Source organism: Pseudochaenichthys georgianus, chromosome 11 (assembly GCF_902827115.2).
Source record: "Pseudochaenichthys georgianus chromosome 11, fPseGeo1.2, whole genome shotgun sequence".
Taxonomy (NCBI): domain Eukaryota; kingdom Metazoa; phylum Chordata; class Actinopteri; order Perciformes; family Channichthyidae; genus Pseudochaenichthys; species Pseudochaenichthys georgianus.
Window position 1 is genome coordinate 19862398 of NC_047513.1, and position 18487 is coordinate 19880884.

Sequence of the window (18487 nt, forward strand, 5' to 3'; positions counted from 1 at the left end):
ATAAGATTGTCTAAGCTTTCGTTTTATCATTGTTCGATCGGCGAAAGAGAAACTTCAGGTTTTTCCAGTCTATTCAGGCTCCTGTGATTTGTTTTACAATGAATAGAGGGCAATGTCTTTCTCCCGGTTGAAAAGGAACAGTCTGATCTACAACCAGCACCCAATGGCAGGTTTTGACACTTTGCCTCAGGCGGTGTGCAGTGACTGCAGAGAAAACATAATCATTTATTCACCAAGTTGTGTGAAGCACTTCCGCACAAAGTGCTTCTCAGCCCTGCTTGCATTAATTCTCTTCTCTTTTTGAAGTTTAATATTTTATAATATCTAACACTGTGTGAAGCATGTGTCCTCTCTGCATAATGAAAAAGAACACAATTGTACACAAATGATTCAGAGGGTGTGTTGGCACATTTAATAACTGTCTTTATGGCTGTGGATAACCCTCTCCATTTTCTCTCGTTACAGATACATACCAACCGGCCCCGACGTCATTAGAGGTAAGTTTCACGTCACACTCTCCTTAGTCACTCTTCATTCCTGGTTTTTGGAAATTATAGTTTTCCTTTACAACAAGTGCTGGAAGAGCAGTTTTCTTTTAGTTGTTGAGTAGTTTTATTTCCCTCAGGATAAAGTATGCAGTATATAAAACCAAACTGGAATGTTAATTTGTCATCAGATTTATTTTCGCTCCATAACTCATGCATTATTGACTTCACTTATGACAAAACAATTTCAGAAACAGTTTTCACAGCTTGCTCATCACTGAATCTAATAGTGAGCCAACAAGTGGGCTGGTGCAGCCACTGTGTCGCAATATTGTTGACCGTGGCCTTGAGAAAAACATCCTCTGAGCAAGCGTACAAATCATTTTCATGAACTTTAACTCATTTATTAAGGCTGGTGAAAAGTGTTGGTAATCCTTATGTGTAGATTTTCTTTTCACGAACCGGTAGAAATCAGCTCGTTGTGTCCCATCAGTTCAGTCAAAATGAAAAAGTAGATATAGCACTGCTCACCGGCAAACTAAATATATTTATCACCTATCCAACTGTAGAGCTTGACAACATTTCAAGCATTAGTCCCAGTGTTTGAGCCCCTGACCTGTGCTGCACTACACACACGTGAGTGGGAGTGAGCTCAGTGCAAATAGCACTCTTTACTTTGTTCTATACTTATTGTGTTTGCTGCACTCTGGAGCAGAAGAGCACTTTCAGAGAGCATTCATCAAATGCATTACTTTCTAAACTAATACACACTCATCACCAAGCCACGTGAAGAGGTGTGTCCAGTGTCTGTTTGGCCAAGGTACACTGTTTGATCCTGGGAGGAGAAGTCTCTCTTCATTATGTGTACTCAGACTAATTACACAGAGTTCTCTGTCCACTCCGAGCCGGCTGGTGTCCTTCATGTTTAACTTGTACTTCATGTGATCACAGGCATGCACAGTATGTGTTTTTGCATGGCTTAATTGGAAATGGAATTACTTCCCTCAGCTGACAGCGATTATTCTTCGTTCTTCTTCCTTCATCTTCTTCTGTCTTCTTCGGCTTAGGCGGATGAGGAGGATTCGAGGAGGAGAGTAGGGGATGTGAGGGTCGGAGGAGGATGTTATGAGGATCGAGGAGTGGCGGATGAGGAGGAGGATGTCAGGCTTAGTTTCTTAGTCGTCTTTTCTTATGCGTCTTCTCTTCTTCTTCGTATTACTTCTTTCTTCTCGTCGTTCTTCTTCTTCTCTTCTTCTTCTTCTTCTTCTTCTTCTTCTTCTTCTTCTTCTTCTTCTTCTTCTTCTTCTTCTTCTTCTTCTTCTTCTAATAGCTCTGCGTATGCCTTGTTACTACAAATTAACAGGGTGTGTTTGCCTTGTTATTTGTTGGAAACACATCATGGGTTGCACAATGGCTATTTGTGAATCAGCATGACAATCCCACAGAATCGATCACATGGCAAAACCCTGACGACAAACCTTGTTTATAACAGCAGCGACAGCGATGCAGGTGTGTTTTTGCGTTTATGTGTGTCGTCAGGGCAAAATGAACTCCTAGAAACACCTAATGTATAGGGAACTACCACATATGCTGTTTTGAGTACTTTGCCAAGTGTTTATATGTCTGTGGACAGATTTCGTATACAGCATACCATGCCGTATGCAGTCACAAAACATCACAGGTGTGTGGTTCAGATCAGATGAAGATGGGTGTTGTCCAGGTAAGGGTGCTGGAGTTTCCCCAGTTTAACACATTTTTACAAGTTGATAGGATTGATGGGTTAAGCAAATATAGTCATGTGTGGGCTGGAGTCAATTGCTTGTTTTTTCAAATACATTTTTAGTCGCATACGCACAAAAAAAAGAAATGTTGACTTATCAGTCAGTCCTAGATTTTCGTCCAGACTCAAAAGTCTCAACAGCTTTTTCGTGGATTTCCATGAAAGATATTGCAGACATTAATCTTCCCCTAAGAATAAATCCTACTGATTTTTACAATGCCCTTACTTTTCCCATAGAGCCACCAGCAAGCTGATATTTAGCTTTTTTTAGTGAAATGTCTCTTACATCATATTCTCTACACATATTGAATGGACGGCAATGTCATCTGTAATGACATTGCCGTCCACTTTGTTTCCTCAACCAAAATGATAAATAACTTGTGGTATGATCCGAAACCTTCAAACCGAATGGCATTCCCAAAACTAATGGCATTGTGTTCACTTCTAATTAGCAAATATTAGCATGCTAAAGCAAGATGGTGAACATGGTACACTTTGTGCTACTGACCAAACACATGTCAGAAGTATTCTAATGATAGTCATGTTAGCATGCTTTAGTTATCAATTGGCCCAGCTGCCTCACAGCAGCGCCAAACACAACCCTGCGTAGACCATAGTTTTGTTTCAAGTTTGATTAGTGTTTTTTTTTAGGTGTTCAATGTAATTTAATGTTCTGAGAGGACATTAGCGGGAACTATAAATTCACCCTGGCGCTTTTCCATGACCTAATTGTGTTCAGGTTATTAGAGAAAATTGATTTGGTGAACACGGCAACCCACACGAACACAGTTTTAACCTTTTGATATAACACAGCAGTCCCCTCACATTTCAGCCAGCGTCCTGCGTCCCTCATGTTTTGGCGTGTGTTGTCTCAGTCCCTTGTGTCAACCATCCAGTGTCACTCTCAAACCCTTCTCTGCTTCTGCACATGTCTTTGAGCTAATCACTATCTTGTGCTGAATGTACCGCTCCTACCTCACCACAGAAGCTGTGTGGGGATAATCCTCAAAGTCAAACAAGTTTTGTTCCTTCACAAGTAAGAGTTTCTTTAAGATGCTCTCTCGTCAACTTTGTTGCTAGAGGGAAATACTTCTTCAAAGAACCTCTTTTTGGAAACTAGCATATTCTGTTGTAGCCTTAATGGCAAGCTTAACCCAGTTTGTCCTCAGTTGAAGATCAAGGTGTCGTATCCTATTACAGCTTGAAGACAATTAGTTTTCCAGTATCATGCAAGAGGTAATGCCTTGGATTTTGGAATGGATCCTAATAGTTTTAGCCGTCAGTGAGGTAGAACATGGCATTTAATGTGCAGTCTCAAGGTTTATTATCAAAATAATATGATCCCCATAAAGTGTTGTTCACACAGACTTGTTTTGCCTTGCTTCAAATTCCAGATTTAATTTGGATCAACACACTCTTAACTTCTTTCCAGATGGTTAGATATATTCGGCTTAGATTCAGCAGAGTAGTGAATGTTTTTGCATGGTAAACGTGTACATTACCGGCTTCCAAGCTGCAGCTGGTTGAACAGGGACTGCATGTGTGTACATGAGGCTTCTGTGTGTCTGTGTGTCTGTGTGTGTGTGTGTGTGTGTGTGTGTGTGTGTGTGTGTGTGTGTGTGTGTGTGTGTGTGTGTGTGTGTGTGTGTGTGTGTGTGTGTGTGTGTGTGTGTGTGTGGTGTGTGTGTGTGTGTGTGTGTGTGTGTGTGTGTGTGTGTGTGTGTGTGTGTGTGTGTGTGTGTGTGTGTGTGTGTGTGTGTGTGTGTGTGTGTGTGTGTGTGTGTGTGTGTGTGTGTGTGTGGTGTGTGTGTGTGTGTGTGTGTGTGTGTGTGTGTGTGTGTGTGTGTGTGTGTGTGTGTGTGTGTGTGTGTGTGTGTGTGTGTGTGTGTGTGTGTGTGTGTGTGTGTGTGTGTGTGTGTGTGTGTGTGTGTGTGTGTGTGTGTGTGTGTGTGTGTGTGTGTGTGTGTGTGTGTGTGTGTGTGTGTGTGTGTGTGTGTGTGTGTGTTCCCTCCTCTCTTACACCAGCCACTGCAGGCTATGAGCTCTGTCTCTACAAAGACTGTTTTTTACCCCCGTCAGCTCTGACCTCAGACTGAACATTTCGTGAGCGAGAGATGTCATTTGTTTTCTTCTTTTGAATTTTTGATGATGGATATATTGTTTTTGTGAAGATTACTCTGTAAATAAGAGTGAATACAGGTATCTTTTATATTTGTAAACAAACAAGTGCAGGTTTTTTTAGTCTGATGGCTTTTGAGTCCAGTCCCCTGGAGTGATTGGCACCCGGTTGGATCCTGACATTAACCTGTTACTGCCTGCTTTTTATCCTAATCAATAATGGATTTCTGTGACATTGACAGTTTCACTTAAGAGCACCCCTGCGGCTCATGTTGCAGCCCTCAAGCGTTACAATTCTGCCTATACAGGGATAATTGAGCAAGCACAAAACCGCAAGAATGCAATTTATTGAGCCGTCTAAGCTATTTGAGTAAGGTATTCTATTCACAGAAAATCCATTTCTCATGTTCTTCTGGTCCAGACAGGCCTGAGGAATACATTGAACTTCCTCTTCAGAGAGTTGGTCAAGTTTATGAGGTTATCAGATCTTTTGTCACAAATATGTTCCAATGCTTGAAAGGAAGTCCTTTGTGTGGTTTTGGAATAAGATGTGTGGTCTCATGTTGAAAGACATTTTCTGTCCTCGTCTGTCCCAAAAGCAATTTATCAGATTTGATTTGATTTTGAGATTCACTGTGGGGATTTTATTCTGACAGCATTGTAGGTCAAACTGATGGCTGTAACGGCAAACAAATAGTCGCTATAATGAAATAATCTTGGCTGGTGTGTTTTTTTGGGAGGACATTTTTGGCATTACTATACAATAGTTGCTGTGTGCACCATGTATTGCTAAGACATTTTGTTATGAATATGTTTACCTGTATCTCAGAATCAGTTCTGCCATCTGATAACGTACAAATAATGAACTGATATCAGTGAACATGATATGAATGAGCAGCTTTGTGTTCTGACACTATGAATAGTAATGCTTCAGCCTGGAGGAGGCCGAGCAGCCGCTGCAGTGGAAGACCTCTAGATTTAGCTGTAGTTATGTAACCGTCTGTGTTGTGATGGCTTTACAACTGCAGCAAACACTGAAGGCTGCTTAGCTGACTGTTTTGTGAACTCTGATGGTTACAGTGTTGCTTTGAGCTGCAAATTCAAAGGCAAGAAGGTTGTCGGGCTTTTTTCTGTAGTATGCAAGAATAAAGACTTTTGCTTTTAAATGAATAGGGATGGTACTTTTACAATGGAGTCTAGATAAGGGCTTCAGTTTTCAAGACACTTTAGCAATACTACTCTTCCAGACCTATCGTCAACTCTGTCTTTAATTTTAAGCCACCTGCGATAATGCAGCTCGGAAGATCAGTTATTCAGCTTTTTTATTGTGTACTCACCGACATCACAATGACATGACAACCAGTATCAGGGATTTGTCTAAAACGGGTGACGGGGGCGCTGCACTCTTTCGGCCCTCATACCAAAATGCGTAAAGTGATGCCAGAAAACCATATTTCTGTTAGTCAGAAACTGTATCTCCACTCCACAAATATGAAAATCGTGTCAAATAAACCGTCAAACGGCATAGACAGCTTTATTTTTTTGCTAAGCTCCAATGTGGTGTTGTTGTTTACGTCTGCGGCGCCATCTTGCATGTTTTCGTCATGTTCTCGCGAGGAATTGATATGTCTTGTATACAAGATCAGCGCCACAGTATTGCCCTCATACTATATTTTTCTAGAATAACCCCCGAGTATGAATTGCCAATTAATTAATGAAAAACTAGGAGTAATTGCACATTAGCCTGTCTTTTCCATTGTCCTGTTTAAGTGCTAAAGGGCACCCTTAACATTTACACAAACGGCTCTTTCTTTGCCCATCTGCGTGCTGGTTGACTCACTGATGCTTTTCTCATCATGGTTGTTGTTTGTCGAGCCAAATTATACAACCAATGATATGTATGTATGCCTATTCAAGTAATCGTGTTTTTAATAACCTGACCTTACATTTTGCTCCAAAAGTAAATATACGGGCTCATAAGCTTCTCAGAGCTTTTCATTTATTAAACCTTAATCTAACCGGGGGCACTCACATTTAGAATGAATTTCTGTCCTAGGCAAGTTCTGGTCAAGAAAGCTGCACACACAGTAATTGCACGAGTTTAAGCCTCACCAGGGACAGCATTTATACTCATGTGTGACCAAACGTGCTTGATAGCCTGTCTGAGCTGTCTGACCTGAAAGCAGATCAAACATGTTTTTAATTATGTGACCCTCTTATTGTTTTTGGTCATCGTTTGCGTAGTGTACAGCTTGTCTCAACTGGTTAACTGAAAAAAACAGTCCTACTTGTATATATTTTATAAGCTATGTTGTACTGGCTATGCTTATTGGGAAATGGTCTCGCAGTGAAGATTTGATATTAAATGCAGCGTTCCTTCAGGGGACAAAGGTTAACTTATTCACAAGGGAAAATTCTCTTCCTATTTGTCATTGATTCTCAGGATGATGCCTGAGACGGCATTCTGCAGTATAACACAACTCATTGTTGGGAAACATGAGCATGAAGCACGTCTTGCCACGGGCCAATGATGTCAGACACAAGCTTATTCTAATTATTTGTTTGTGGAGCTTGATGAACATATTTTGGTTTGTTACACACACAACATATTTAGCTTTGACACCCAGATGACTCATCCTGCTACATTTCCCAAGGTGATATCCTGTGTTACCTGTGGTTGGCCAAGACCACGGGATGGGAACATATGAGTGTTTCACCGTGGCACGTCTCCACCTCTCCTGGGTGGAGCCTGCTTTCAATTAGTGGTTTACTGCCAAACATTTCTGCCTATGCCTGAAACCCAGCAGAAACACAGCAGATGTCTGGCTGTCTTTCCCAACAGTTTTTTCCGCATACTTGTTTTCTTTTCTTCCTCCTTCCTTCTCTGCTCTGACTTCTTGCCTCATTCCTCTGGGTCACAAGTCTTAAAAATGAGATTGTGACGTGTAATAAGAGAACCTAGCTGTAATTCTTCCTCTTACCCGAGTGATTGAGCCATTGAGTACTTAGGATGCCTCTTTCTCATTCCATCACACAAACTCATAAGGAACGATGAGTGTCCTAGTGGAGTTTCATTTATGAAAATTCAAGTCTTGCCAAGTTAAGTCTTAGCTGTCTGTGGTGCTTTCACCTTTTATATAATAAACAAGATTATTGTACAGATTTCCTCAGATAGCTTAATGATTTATTCGTATTAAGAAATTCTATACTGCCTGCTGTTGAACCGCTTGGCAGGTTGTTATTATAAGGCATTTTACGAGGGCAGGTACATTGGAAATAAATAAAATCTGCCAATGTCTTTCCAGTAGAGAATTCGAAATCAAGTCTAATGCAACTGATCAAATTGATCTGGCACCTTATTTACATTGAAGGACACCATCTATTAATTTTAGGCAGTATGGCTATGTGTCGTTCCAAGGTTTATGATGCAGACGTGGTCCCTGTATTTGTTACCGGTTCCTGAACTAAACTTTATTTTTCAACATATTTCAAGTCCACTTTAACAAAAATAAATGACAACACAAAACATGGAGGTTCAAATCCTATTCTATGCAACACATATACACGCTAGTCAAGCCTCTCTAAACACAACAGCCACACACATGTGAGCCCTGCTCTGGGCGTAGTGCAATGTTTTCCCTGCGTGCCTCTACGGCTTGTAACAGCCAATCGCCAGAATGATTAGATCTTGCTACAACATGCTTCATGTGTATTGGCTCTCTGACGCTCATGACATTAACTCCTTATGAATCGATCCTTGTTAATGGGTGACAAGTCATTTTACTAGAAGTAATGCAGTCTGTGCCTAAATGTATTGAAGTTCTGTCCCCTGCCCCACCCTGCATCTATCCCGCGGCCATACGTTGTGTATTACAGCTAAACATGGTCTAATGTAAGTCTCTGCGTCCCTCTGGCCCATCAATGAGAGCTTTGTGCTGTCTGTCACTCTGGCCTTTTCTACTATCTCCGCCCACTTCAGCGCATGTTGTCCTACAGATGGATTATAAGGTTACATAATGAGATGCTAAGGAGTAGGATATTTGTTTTAGCCTTGGAACCGGATTATCAGCTGCACACATGGTTGATAAACTATGACGGTACAAGAAGAAAAAACGGATATTCTTCCTGGAAATAATTTGATCAATTGGTTAATGTAAGAAGTGTTGAACTGGTATTTATATTTTATAGAGACAATTATTAATAAGCTTAGTTTAACTTCAAGTACAGGCATTTTAAATCTGGTAAAAAAAGAGTAAAAAGAACCAGTGGAGTATATAGTGGCATACAATAAAACACAAGTAGAGTATACTTATGACACATTTGTTCAGCACTTGACTAAATGCAGTTTCAAAAACGAATTTACTGATTATGTGCAATTATTTTTGGGTGTTTTGTTAGAAACATGACTCTACATGTACGTTATTTAATGGTTTTTCCGCCTCTGTCAGTCTACACCCCCCCCTCCTGTTCTCTGGCATCTCGCCCAAACCTAGCCAGCCATGCCCGACAACAGAGGTTTCACCCACATCAACACTCTGTTATACCTGGACACCTCCCTTTTTCAACAATGTCGCTCCATTCCTTTCTGGATAAGAACACAGAGTACAGTAATAACCAACAGTACGCTGCAATTAAACGAACAATTGGTTCATTATTTTACACCAGCAAAGCATATAAAAAAAGAATGTTTTGTTGTTAACTAAGTTTCTACCCACATTTAAGTCCTGTGCAAACCATGTAGCCACAACAGGGACACATTGACACAACAAAGACAATGACGATCACTGGAATGTAGGATAAAGGTCGCAAGCTACTGTATATAATATTTTCTTACAGACTAAAGAGTGCACTGCAGAGTGCAAAGAAAAAAATAACAGACAAAGGCAGATAGTGAATATGCCATGACTAATATTGGGATTACAAGTGTCAGTTGTGGAGAAAGTCCTGAAAGGCCTTGAAGATTCAGTTAAAGCTGAATACATTTTGATTGTCAGTTGTGATGGAAATCCCAAAAGAAAATTAGTAGAAACAAAGTGTTGAAAACCAAAATAGGTATTTCATTATGAATTTACAATTTTTAGTCAACAAAGGCCCAGACTGATGATTAGTTGACTGATGAGGGTTTTTTCTATGGCTGATGACTAGAGATCAGGGCAGCTGATGGTAGACATATATAAGATTCATATATTATAGTAGTTGTTTTGTTTTAGTATCTTATAAATAATTACGGATACAAGGGGCCGAGTTTGGTTTTCGCCGCCTGGTGGTTGGTGTCTCCCTTAGGGATAAGGTGAGAAGTTCGGTCATCAGGGAGGGACTCAGAGTTGTGCCGCTCCTCCTTCGCGTCGAAAGGAGCCAGTTGAGGTGGTTCGGGCACCTAGTTAGGATGCCACCTGGGCGCCTCCCTAGGGAGGTGTTCCAGGCACGTCCAGCTGGGAAGAGACCAAGGGGTAGACCTAGGACCAGGTGGAGGGATTATATCTCTTAGCTGGCCTGGGAGCGCCTTGGGATCCCCCAGTCAGAGCTGGTTGATGTCGCCAGGGAAAAGAAAGTTCACACCTCATTCATGCAGAGCATTATCACTTTCTCTAGGGAAGCCATGCCGTCGGAAGTAATACTGATTTTAACATAATAGAAAATGCTAAAGTTTAATAAACATTTATTCAACCCTGGTATTGTCCACAAGTATTCATTGAACTACGCTTTGAGAAAAAAAAAAAAAGATATTGTTGAACTTGAATAAATCCAAAATGAATCAAGTTGAGTAGCCTTCATTGGGGTTGGCTCAGTTAAATACTTATACAAATATATAATCTGCCTCGTGCAGGAGATTATTGGTCTACCACTAGCCCAGATGGCTCATACATGAACTAATTGACTAAAAACCGATGGCTCCAGACACTCCTCTTTGTGTGTAAAATACTTTTTCTCCTCATGCTAAATTCCAAACACTTGAGAGCTGAGAGCAATGGTTTGATTGAGTTTTCAGGAGAGGACACTAGTCAGCAGAGCCAACTTGTCATGCTGCACTGAAGAACAACTTTGTCTCTTTGTTGATATTTTGGAACAAACTGCAAAAACTCAGAAAGGTCATACACTGCTTGTTAATGAGGGGAAGCAGGGATGAAATGAAATCATCCCAGATTATAGTAATCATCACGCTGTTTGGAGGAACACTGTGGCCTCATTTTGCATCTGGCTTGAGGACAGCAACTGTCTTCTTGTCTGTTAGGTGAATTCAGCTTGTTGGTGATGGTTATCTAACAAAGTTATTAGCTTTTTAGGATGTGCTGATGTGCGGGTTTTAATTATAGAGCAGCAGGGGCAATATAAAAGGGTCGGGAGTGTAGAGGGATCGAAGAAAGCTCTGGAGGTTGGTGATTTTAAAAAGCATTTAATAACTCATGGATATTTAGTCATGGTATCAATGAAATGCCCACGCAAATTGTTAATTAATTTGATCTGTGAGAAATAAAGTGTAGTGTGTCAGCTGGAAAGAATCAAGTATTGGCACACATGACGGCAAGTAAACGAATACAAACTATTTTATTACCCTTGCTTAATTAAAAATGTCCCCATGCTACCCATCTTCTGTCGTTTGTATTTCTTCAGTTTTTCTTGCATATCTTGGTAGAAGTAAAATATCTGGTATTGTATCTAATGTATCTTTTTCAATTGAAAGGAACCCTCGGACCAATCTGTAAAATAGGTTTCCTTTTCTACTACACAATAACAATCCACACAACCCATTTGTCCATTGTCCCACAGGTTATTGACTCACTCGGCGTCATGATTTACAAAGCTCTGGACTATGGACTTAAGGAAAACGAGGAGCGTGAACTCAGCCCGCCGCTGGAGCGCCTCATCGACATGATGACCAACACGGAGGAGGCGGAGAGTGACCCCTGTCCTGATGAGGGCTACGAAGCTACAGAGGAGGAGTGTGAGGAGGAAGAAGAAGAGGAGGAAGAGAAGCCCGTCTCTGCCACGCCCGGCGTAGTCACCAGCATTCGCAGCTACCAAGACCTCATCACGGTATGTTGTGTGGGGCGCACTGTGTCTCTTAGGCTACGTTAACAATGCTGCTTTAGTGTTCAATTTGGATTTATTTCTCAGCTTAGATTTTTTTTGCTTGGCTGTTCACATTACTTATCTGAATCAGGTTCTGTCTTGGACTGACCCACATGTGGAAAACAAAAAAGAAACAAAAGCCATTGTACAAAAGTATACATGAAGACCACTGAACTCATCAATTACTGTTTAATTGTAAAGTTGTAGAGAAATGCTTTTTTTTTATGGAGTGATGAAAGTGGCCCAAATAAGAGATAAAAATGATTTAAAAATAAACTATTGATACAAATATGCACAGGTCATAACAAGTGCATATTGCAACATTTCAGTGAGATCCATTAGGTCCAATCGTAAGCATAATCCCCACACGGTAACACTCCCATAATAATTGCTCCTGATCCAACATTTTGATTAGTCATGGCTCAAAGCTGATGAAGAACCATGACTCATCAAAGACATTAAAGGCAAAATAAATATGCAGATTTTTCTTCATCATGTCTAAAACAAAGCTGTGCACGTTGTCATCAGACCAGCTCCAAACAAATTCCCCTGATGGGGGCCGTCACGCTGTAAATTCCCAAAGCACTCTCTGAATATGAAAGCAATTATTGCTGTGTAAACACGATGGTATTTGGGGAATAGCCTTAGAAACGTTCAGCGTGTTCCTTCCATATAATAAACACGGAGTATAATGAATTAGGACTGTTTGCTGCCGGTGCATGCGTCTAATTCTCCCAACAATCCCTCTCTTGATATAACGGCAATATGTTGGCATGACATGGCTGGAGTATATGGCTGCAAATTCCTGTCTGACCTCCTTCCTTCACTTTGACTCTGCCAGGCAGAGGAAGGTCAGATCGATTAGGGTGAGGCAAGAGGTGACACTGATAGAAGATGACGGCACTAGTGAAGCATCCCACTAAGACAGGAAGAGTTAGATGGTGCATGTGCAGACTGGGTCTCCTTTCTGATTAAGGGAAATGGAGTGAACTCGTCTTACCAAAGCTGTCAATCTCTTGAGTTAGGATTGTGTTCCACCTAAGTATGGCTCATCAAATACTAAAATGATTTCACACAAATTCACTGTGAAACCACGTTTCCAAACTGACATTTAGCACATACTGTTAACCTTCAGTTTTTTTTTTTTTTTTGCAACCATAAGGTGTTGTGCCGTATACAGATCATTGTCATTAGGGTAAACAGTGGAAACCACAGACATTGCAGTATTTGAGACCTGAAGACTCACTGCGTGTAAGTGTAGAATTAGCTGGGAATTTAGCTTCGGATGAACGAGGAAGAAGACACTTTCTGCTGAGTCAGACATTCCTGTGGCGAGCCAAGCCCATCAGGAGAAAGCAAGAATATGTCACTCGTCCGGATTCCTGCTTTTGTGTCACTTGAGATAATTTGAGCTCATCTATTATGTTGTCAGGCAGGCTTTATTATCGTCAAAGTCAAATACCATAAGGGTCAGAGCTTTAAATGGTACATAGCTAATGCTAGTCAGACAATGTTGCTCTGACTGGACAATCAGGTTCACACTGATGACATTTTGTGCAGAGTGTGCTTAGATTAGATTAGATTAGATTACTTTATTGTCATTACAAAAATGCAAGCACAGTGTAACGAAATTTAAGGATGGTCTAACCAGATCGCAAAACAGTCAGTTACATACACATTTATCAGAAGTATATACCAAAAAAGAATGATATAAAGGTAAATAGATGGGAAATGTATAAATAGGAATAAATACACAGATAATAATAAATAAATACAGTGAATACAGAATTGCGCTTCAGCACAGCACACGACAACAACTAGGCAGTATGGGACAGCGTGGGGTTCATTGTCAGCAGTCTGACTGCTGACAATAAAGCTCCGATATGATAAAGCTCCCATGATGCCTCTGGGGTGCCACCACGAGCAAGAGATGTTTGTTTTTGGTATCGAAACTCATACAATTTGATATGTTTCCACTTTCTGTTTAGTGCAATCATTGGCCCACAATTTTGATTTGCCCAATACTTTGACCAAATGCTCTCTAATCTAACAACAATAACATTCCCATCACCCCTGAGCCCTGTTGCTTGTTTTGTTTTGTTTATAGGACAGTTGGCAGGTTTACAGAAAAGCTACTGGCATGATTTTCTTGAAACTTTGTTGAAAGGTGTGGCCAAGGAAAAAACCATTACGTGTTGGCCTGCATTAAATTCACAGGGAGGTTTCACATTCCTTAACATTGAGAGATTTGAATTTGTGCTGAATTCATGTGTTGTTGGAATAATCAGATATGCCATTTGCAGGTTATTTTGTTTAATTGTATTGGTCACAAAAACACTCGCCATGATTTAACTATATAAGAGCTCTATGCCTTCAGCAGTTTTCCCGGATACTTGTCTAAATTAATGTTATGGTAGCCAGGTTTAGATATTGATTTGGTTTTAAGTAAAGGTCAAGACCATTTTATTAATACACTCAAGGGCTAGGGTGGCTCTAACGCACCACTACATGTATAACAAATTCCTTCTCTCATCTCCTACAGCTATGTTCTTCCCACCTGCCCAGCCCATCTGACGCCCCCCTCCATTACCAAGCGGTGTGTCGTGCTCTCTATGCCGAAGCCAGAGAACTACACACCTTCCTGGATAAAATCAAGAGTGCAAAGGAGGTAAGAAACACATCCGTTTGAGTTATTAATAAACCTGGTGAGTCACAACAAAAACAAATTTATTTCAAAAAATAATGAGTAACTATACCAACTTTTGGACACTATGTCAAGATTTCCAAAGTCGGTTAATTTTATACATGAGTCATCCTCAAAACATTTTACTCTATAACTCATCACAAGAAATAACAAAATAAATTGAAAGTGATAGATGTGCTTGGAGGTCCTATAATATATATAGAGGTCACTAATCCAAAAAGTGCCAGGAGGAAATGAGGATTTACCAAACTCTCTTGTCGCTCGGGGTTACCACCCTCTGCTGTTTTGGGATGTGGTTTTGCTGTGTACAGATTTAAGGTTGAATAAGGATCTGTAAGGACAGCAAACCTTCTGATGCCAAGAAACAAAAGAGTTGTGCCCAGAAAGTGCACAATAACCACACTGGACCATAAAGTGGAAATGGTCCAGAAGCATTGAGACGCTGTGGGTGTCCCTGAATGACCTTTTTTATCTGGCCAGATCATCATTGCTTGCACTACTTGGTCTCTTCATGGATGTGACCTGGCATCCTGTTTCTCATTTCTTTGGATGTATTGCTCTAGAGATGGAGCATTGGAACTGGAGTAATTTAATCTGGTTAGTGAGGGATTCCCTATGGAGACGGCTTGTGTTTATACTGTTAATCCACTGTTAATCAAAACGTGATGGGATTCATTGTTTTTAATTAAACTCATTAATTGAAAATGTCTTCATGGTTAAATACCTTTGAGGAAATACAACATGGAAGATGTCATGGGCAACTTGAACAGATTTGGATAGTTAACACTAGTTTTTTGTCTAATTTCAGAAAATCATGTTTTCAAGCAAATTGGACACCAAATCCAAACAGTAGGATAGCTTGTGGGAAAACATTTACCCTGCCCAACTGCAGCATTACAAATAGACCAAAATTCCTGTACAATTAGTTGTACAACTCTGTGTTTCCTGATTGAGTTGAGGTTTAGAGATGTAGCCACATGACTTATCCTGCTATAGACTGTCAGACTAGCTTTGCTGCTCAGTCTGTACACTCTCATGCAGTACGTTTTCAGCGTGAGCCAAGCAAACATCTTATGCAATATATGGTTATAGAATCGAGTTTAACCTCATTATAGGAATTTAAAGGAGCTTACAGGAGGGGGCCACCAGGCTGTAGGGGCTGCTTTGCACTCCCTGTAGCACTGAGAGCTGACCCAGAAAGCGACGCAGGTTCTGGTCCAGGCTCTCGTCATCTCACGCCTAGACTACTGCAACTCCCTCCTGGCTGGTCTACCTGCATGTGCCATCCGAACTCTGCAGCTCATCCAGAATGCAGCGGCTCGCCTGGTCTTCAACCTTCCTACATTTTCCCACACCACTCCGCTCCTCCGCTCCCTTCACTGGCTTCCGGTAACTGCTAGAATTCACTTCAAGACACTGGTACTTGCGTACCATGCTGTGAATGGATCTGGCCCTTCCTACATCCAGGACATGGTTAAACCGTACACCCCAGCACGTGCACTCCGCTCTGCATCAACCAAACAGCTCGCTGCACCCTCGCTGCGAGGGGGACCCAAGTTCCCATCAGCAAAAACACGTGGGTTTGCTATCCTGGCTCCAAAATGGTGGAATGAGCTCCCCATTGACATCAGGACAGCAGATAGCTTACACACCTTCCGGCGCAGACTGAAAACTCATCTCTTTCGACTCGAGCGATAGAATTACTAACAAAGAACTGCTAACAGAGCACTTATATACTAATAAAGGACTGGCTTATCTATAGCCAGTTGAGTAGCACTTGAAATGTTTGGCTCTATGAAACCTGATGTACTTATATGATTCTGTTTTCTTCAAGGTTGTGTCTTCCTGGTCGAATGTACTTATTGTAAGTCGCTTTGGATAAAAGCGTCAGATAAATGCAATGTAAATGTAATGAGAGTCACTGGATAGCTGCTAATAAGTAACCATGCACAGTGTCACACATGCTTACGAATTAAGAGGCTAGTCAATGAGTCTTTCTTCCAGTTTCTCTCACTGTTGTTGTTTTTCTCTCTGTTAGTATCTATCTGCTTCTTCTTGTTTGCTGAATTCCCCTGTATGTTCTGCCAGTCTAGAAATAAACCATAACAAATACATGTTTTTCTAAATGATGGGAAGTCCTGGGTATTAAATTGGAAGCAGCAAAGCATTTGCAAACAAGAAGAGAACAGTCAGATGAGCAGAAAAGAAGATAAGGCCTAGGAAGAAGGAATGTGTTCCAGCAGTGAACATGGGTGCGGATAATTGGATGTGTATAAAAAGAAAGCTGCAGCTGCCAACAGAGGACGCTTTAGGATTGACTGTCTTTGATCTCCGATTGATTTAATTAAATAACTTTAGATCTTAATTTATTATGAATAGAACATTTAACAGCATTTCTGATGTAGGACAAATTAAAAGCAAGCACCATGTCCCATGTGTTTTTACATCTATGACTGTGGATTAACGTGGTGTAAATATTTAGACTTGACACATGCAGCTGAGAAAAAGGAGAGCGATCATTGACTCACCCAGTTTGACATTTGAATTGCTCACACAGAACTTTCCATACAGTAACTTGCTAGAGGACTTCCGTAGCCAGACATGAAAAGCAGCCATTAGATGACTATTGGCTTTTCCTGTCTTTCCCTCTGGTATAGTCAATAGAGGATGAGACAGGTATCTATTGACCCACTAATGTTAAATGACATCATCGATTAATTAACCAGGCTGACTGCAGCGCCCTCTACTTAATTAGAGCCAGTACTGTGAAAGCATCAGCACTCCTCAGGAGTTGTTCCGCAGCTCAGGTAAAGAAGCAATGTCTCATGGGTACACCATCAGTAGTGGGAGAAAACATTGAAGTATTTTCAGGAAGTTTTATTTAAATGAAATAATTGTAAACAAAATCTATAATATAAGCATATGGTTGGGGCTTATCTTGGTCACCATGCGGCCTGTGTGAACTGACTGTCATGTTTTGATAATACAAAGACCGTCATATTTACACAGGAGGCGTGATGGCCGCCTGTTTAGATAAGGACAAGATTCATGAGAATTGATGGTCCACTTGTAATAACACGTCAGGTCGGGAGCTAATGTAGCAGCACAAACTCCCTATGAGTTATGCCGCTGAGAGGCTAAAATGTGCTCTTTGCTGTGACGCGTTCCATAGGAGAGTCCGAAGTCATTTATAGTCCATAGTGTTTCATAAAACGCAACAATCAATGTACAACTCCCGACCTGACTGTCAACAGAAAGTATCAGAGCAAACCCTCTTCCTACATCATATCCTCCCAAACCGGCATCCAACAGGTGACCTAAATAACAATAAACCACACCCACGTGACCATTCCCGGAAGTGATAAACAATAAGAATTAAACGCGAGGCAAACAGAAATGAAGATAATAATACAAATAATAAGTAATGGCAAAACAAGCATTTTGGCTCCTTCAAGTACTGTGAATGCACTGGCTTTGAATATCATGCCTAAATATTTGTAATATCTTACTTCATTTCATGTTTTCATGTCCCTTTTCTGGGCTAGAATCTTCGAAGAATGGAAGGCGATACCCGGGAAGAACCTGTTAAAGACCTCGATGAGCTGCAAAATGCAGATTGGGTAAGATTTATTTTCTTCCTAAAGCATTATTAAAATCACTCTGACCATGCATTTGGGATTAAGTCATTTATGTTTTGCAGTAAGATTTTCATCCCATCTTTATTTGTCTCCAACAGGCACGGTTCTGGGTGCAGGTGATGCGAGATCTAAGAGATGGTGTTAAATTAAAGAAGGTTCAGGAGCGTCAGTATAACCCCCTGCCCATCGAATACCAGCTCACACCGTACGAAATGCTGATGGACGACATCCGTTCCCAACGCTACAAGCTGAGGAAAGTCATGGTAAGGAAAAGGCCACCAAAAATCTTTTTTTTTATTTAAACCTTCTTTTTGTTTGTTTAACATGACTTTACAAAGGCATGTTGGTGCCGTTGTTGGTAGAAATAAATAACACGGAATGTGGACATGGAATATGAGTTTTCTTTTACAATTTATTCCCCAAAAATGTATGACTTTTATTTTTTTCTCCACAAGCTTTTACAACTGTATTCATGGTAATTCGGAGTTCTGTTAAAATGTAAATGTTATCCTCCCCTGGTTCTGTCATTTAACCTACAATGGCCACAAAACACAATCGCATTTTCCAAATCATTGTTTTGTAATACTCATGTTTCGTTCTGTTCGTTATAATAATAGTCACATTTCTCAATGTTCTCAGGTGGAAATGGTAATTTCTCGCTACAGGTTTCAACAACATCTTCGTTACAGGT

At 40.7% G+C, this 18487-nt stretch overlaps 1 protein-coding gene across 5 annotated transcripts in view; it reads left to right on the top strand.

Annotated features, from left to right (window-relative positions):
* Positions 1-18487, top strand: part of spire1a (spire-type actin nucleation factor 1a) — a 34860-nt gene that overhangs the window by 5744 nt on the left and 10629 nt on the right. For all 5 annotated transcript variants that reach the window (XM_071204836.1, XM_071204837.1, XM_071204839.1 and 2 more), the window contains exons 2-6: positions 466-497; positions 11152-11418; positions 13997-14122; positions 17704-17778; positions 17895-18059. In XM_071204836.1, the coding sequence (XP_071060937.1) occupies positions 466-497; positions 11152-11418; positions 13997-14122; positions 17704-17778; positions 17895-18059 (665 nt within the window). The remainder of the gene's footprint in view (positions 1-465; positions 498-11151; positions 11419-13996; positions 14123-17703; positions 17779-17894; positions 18060-18487) is intronic.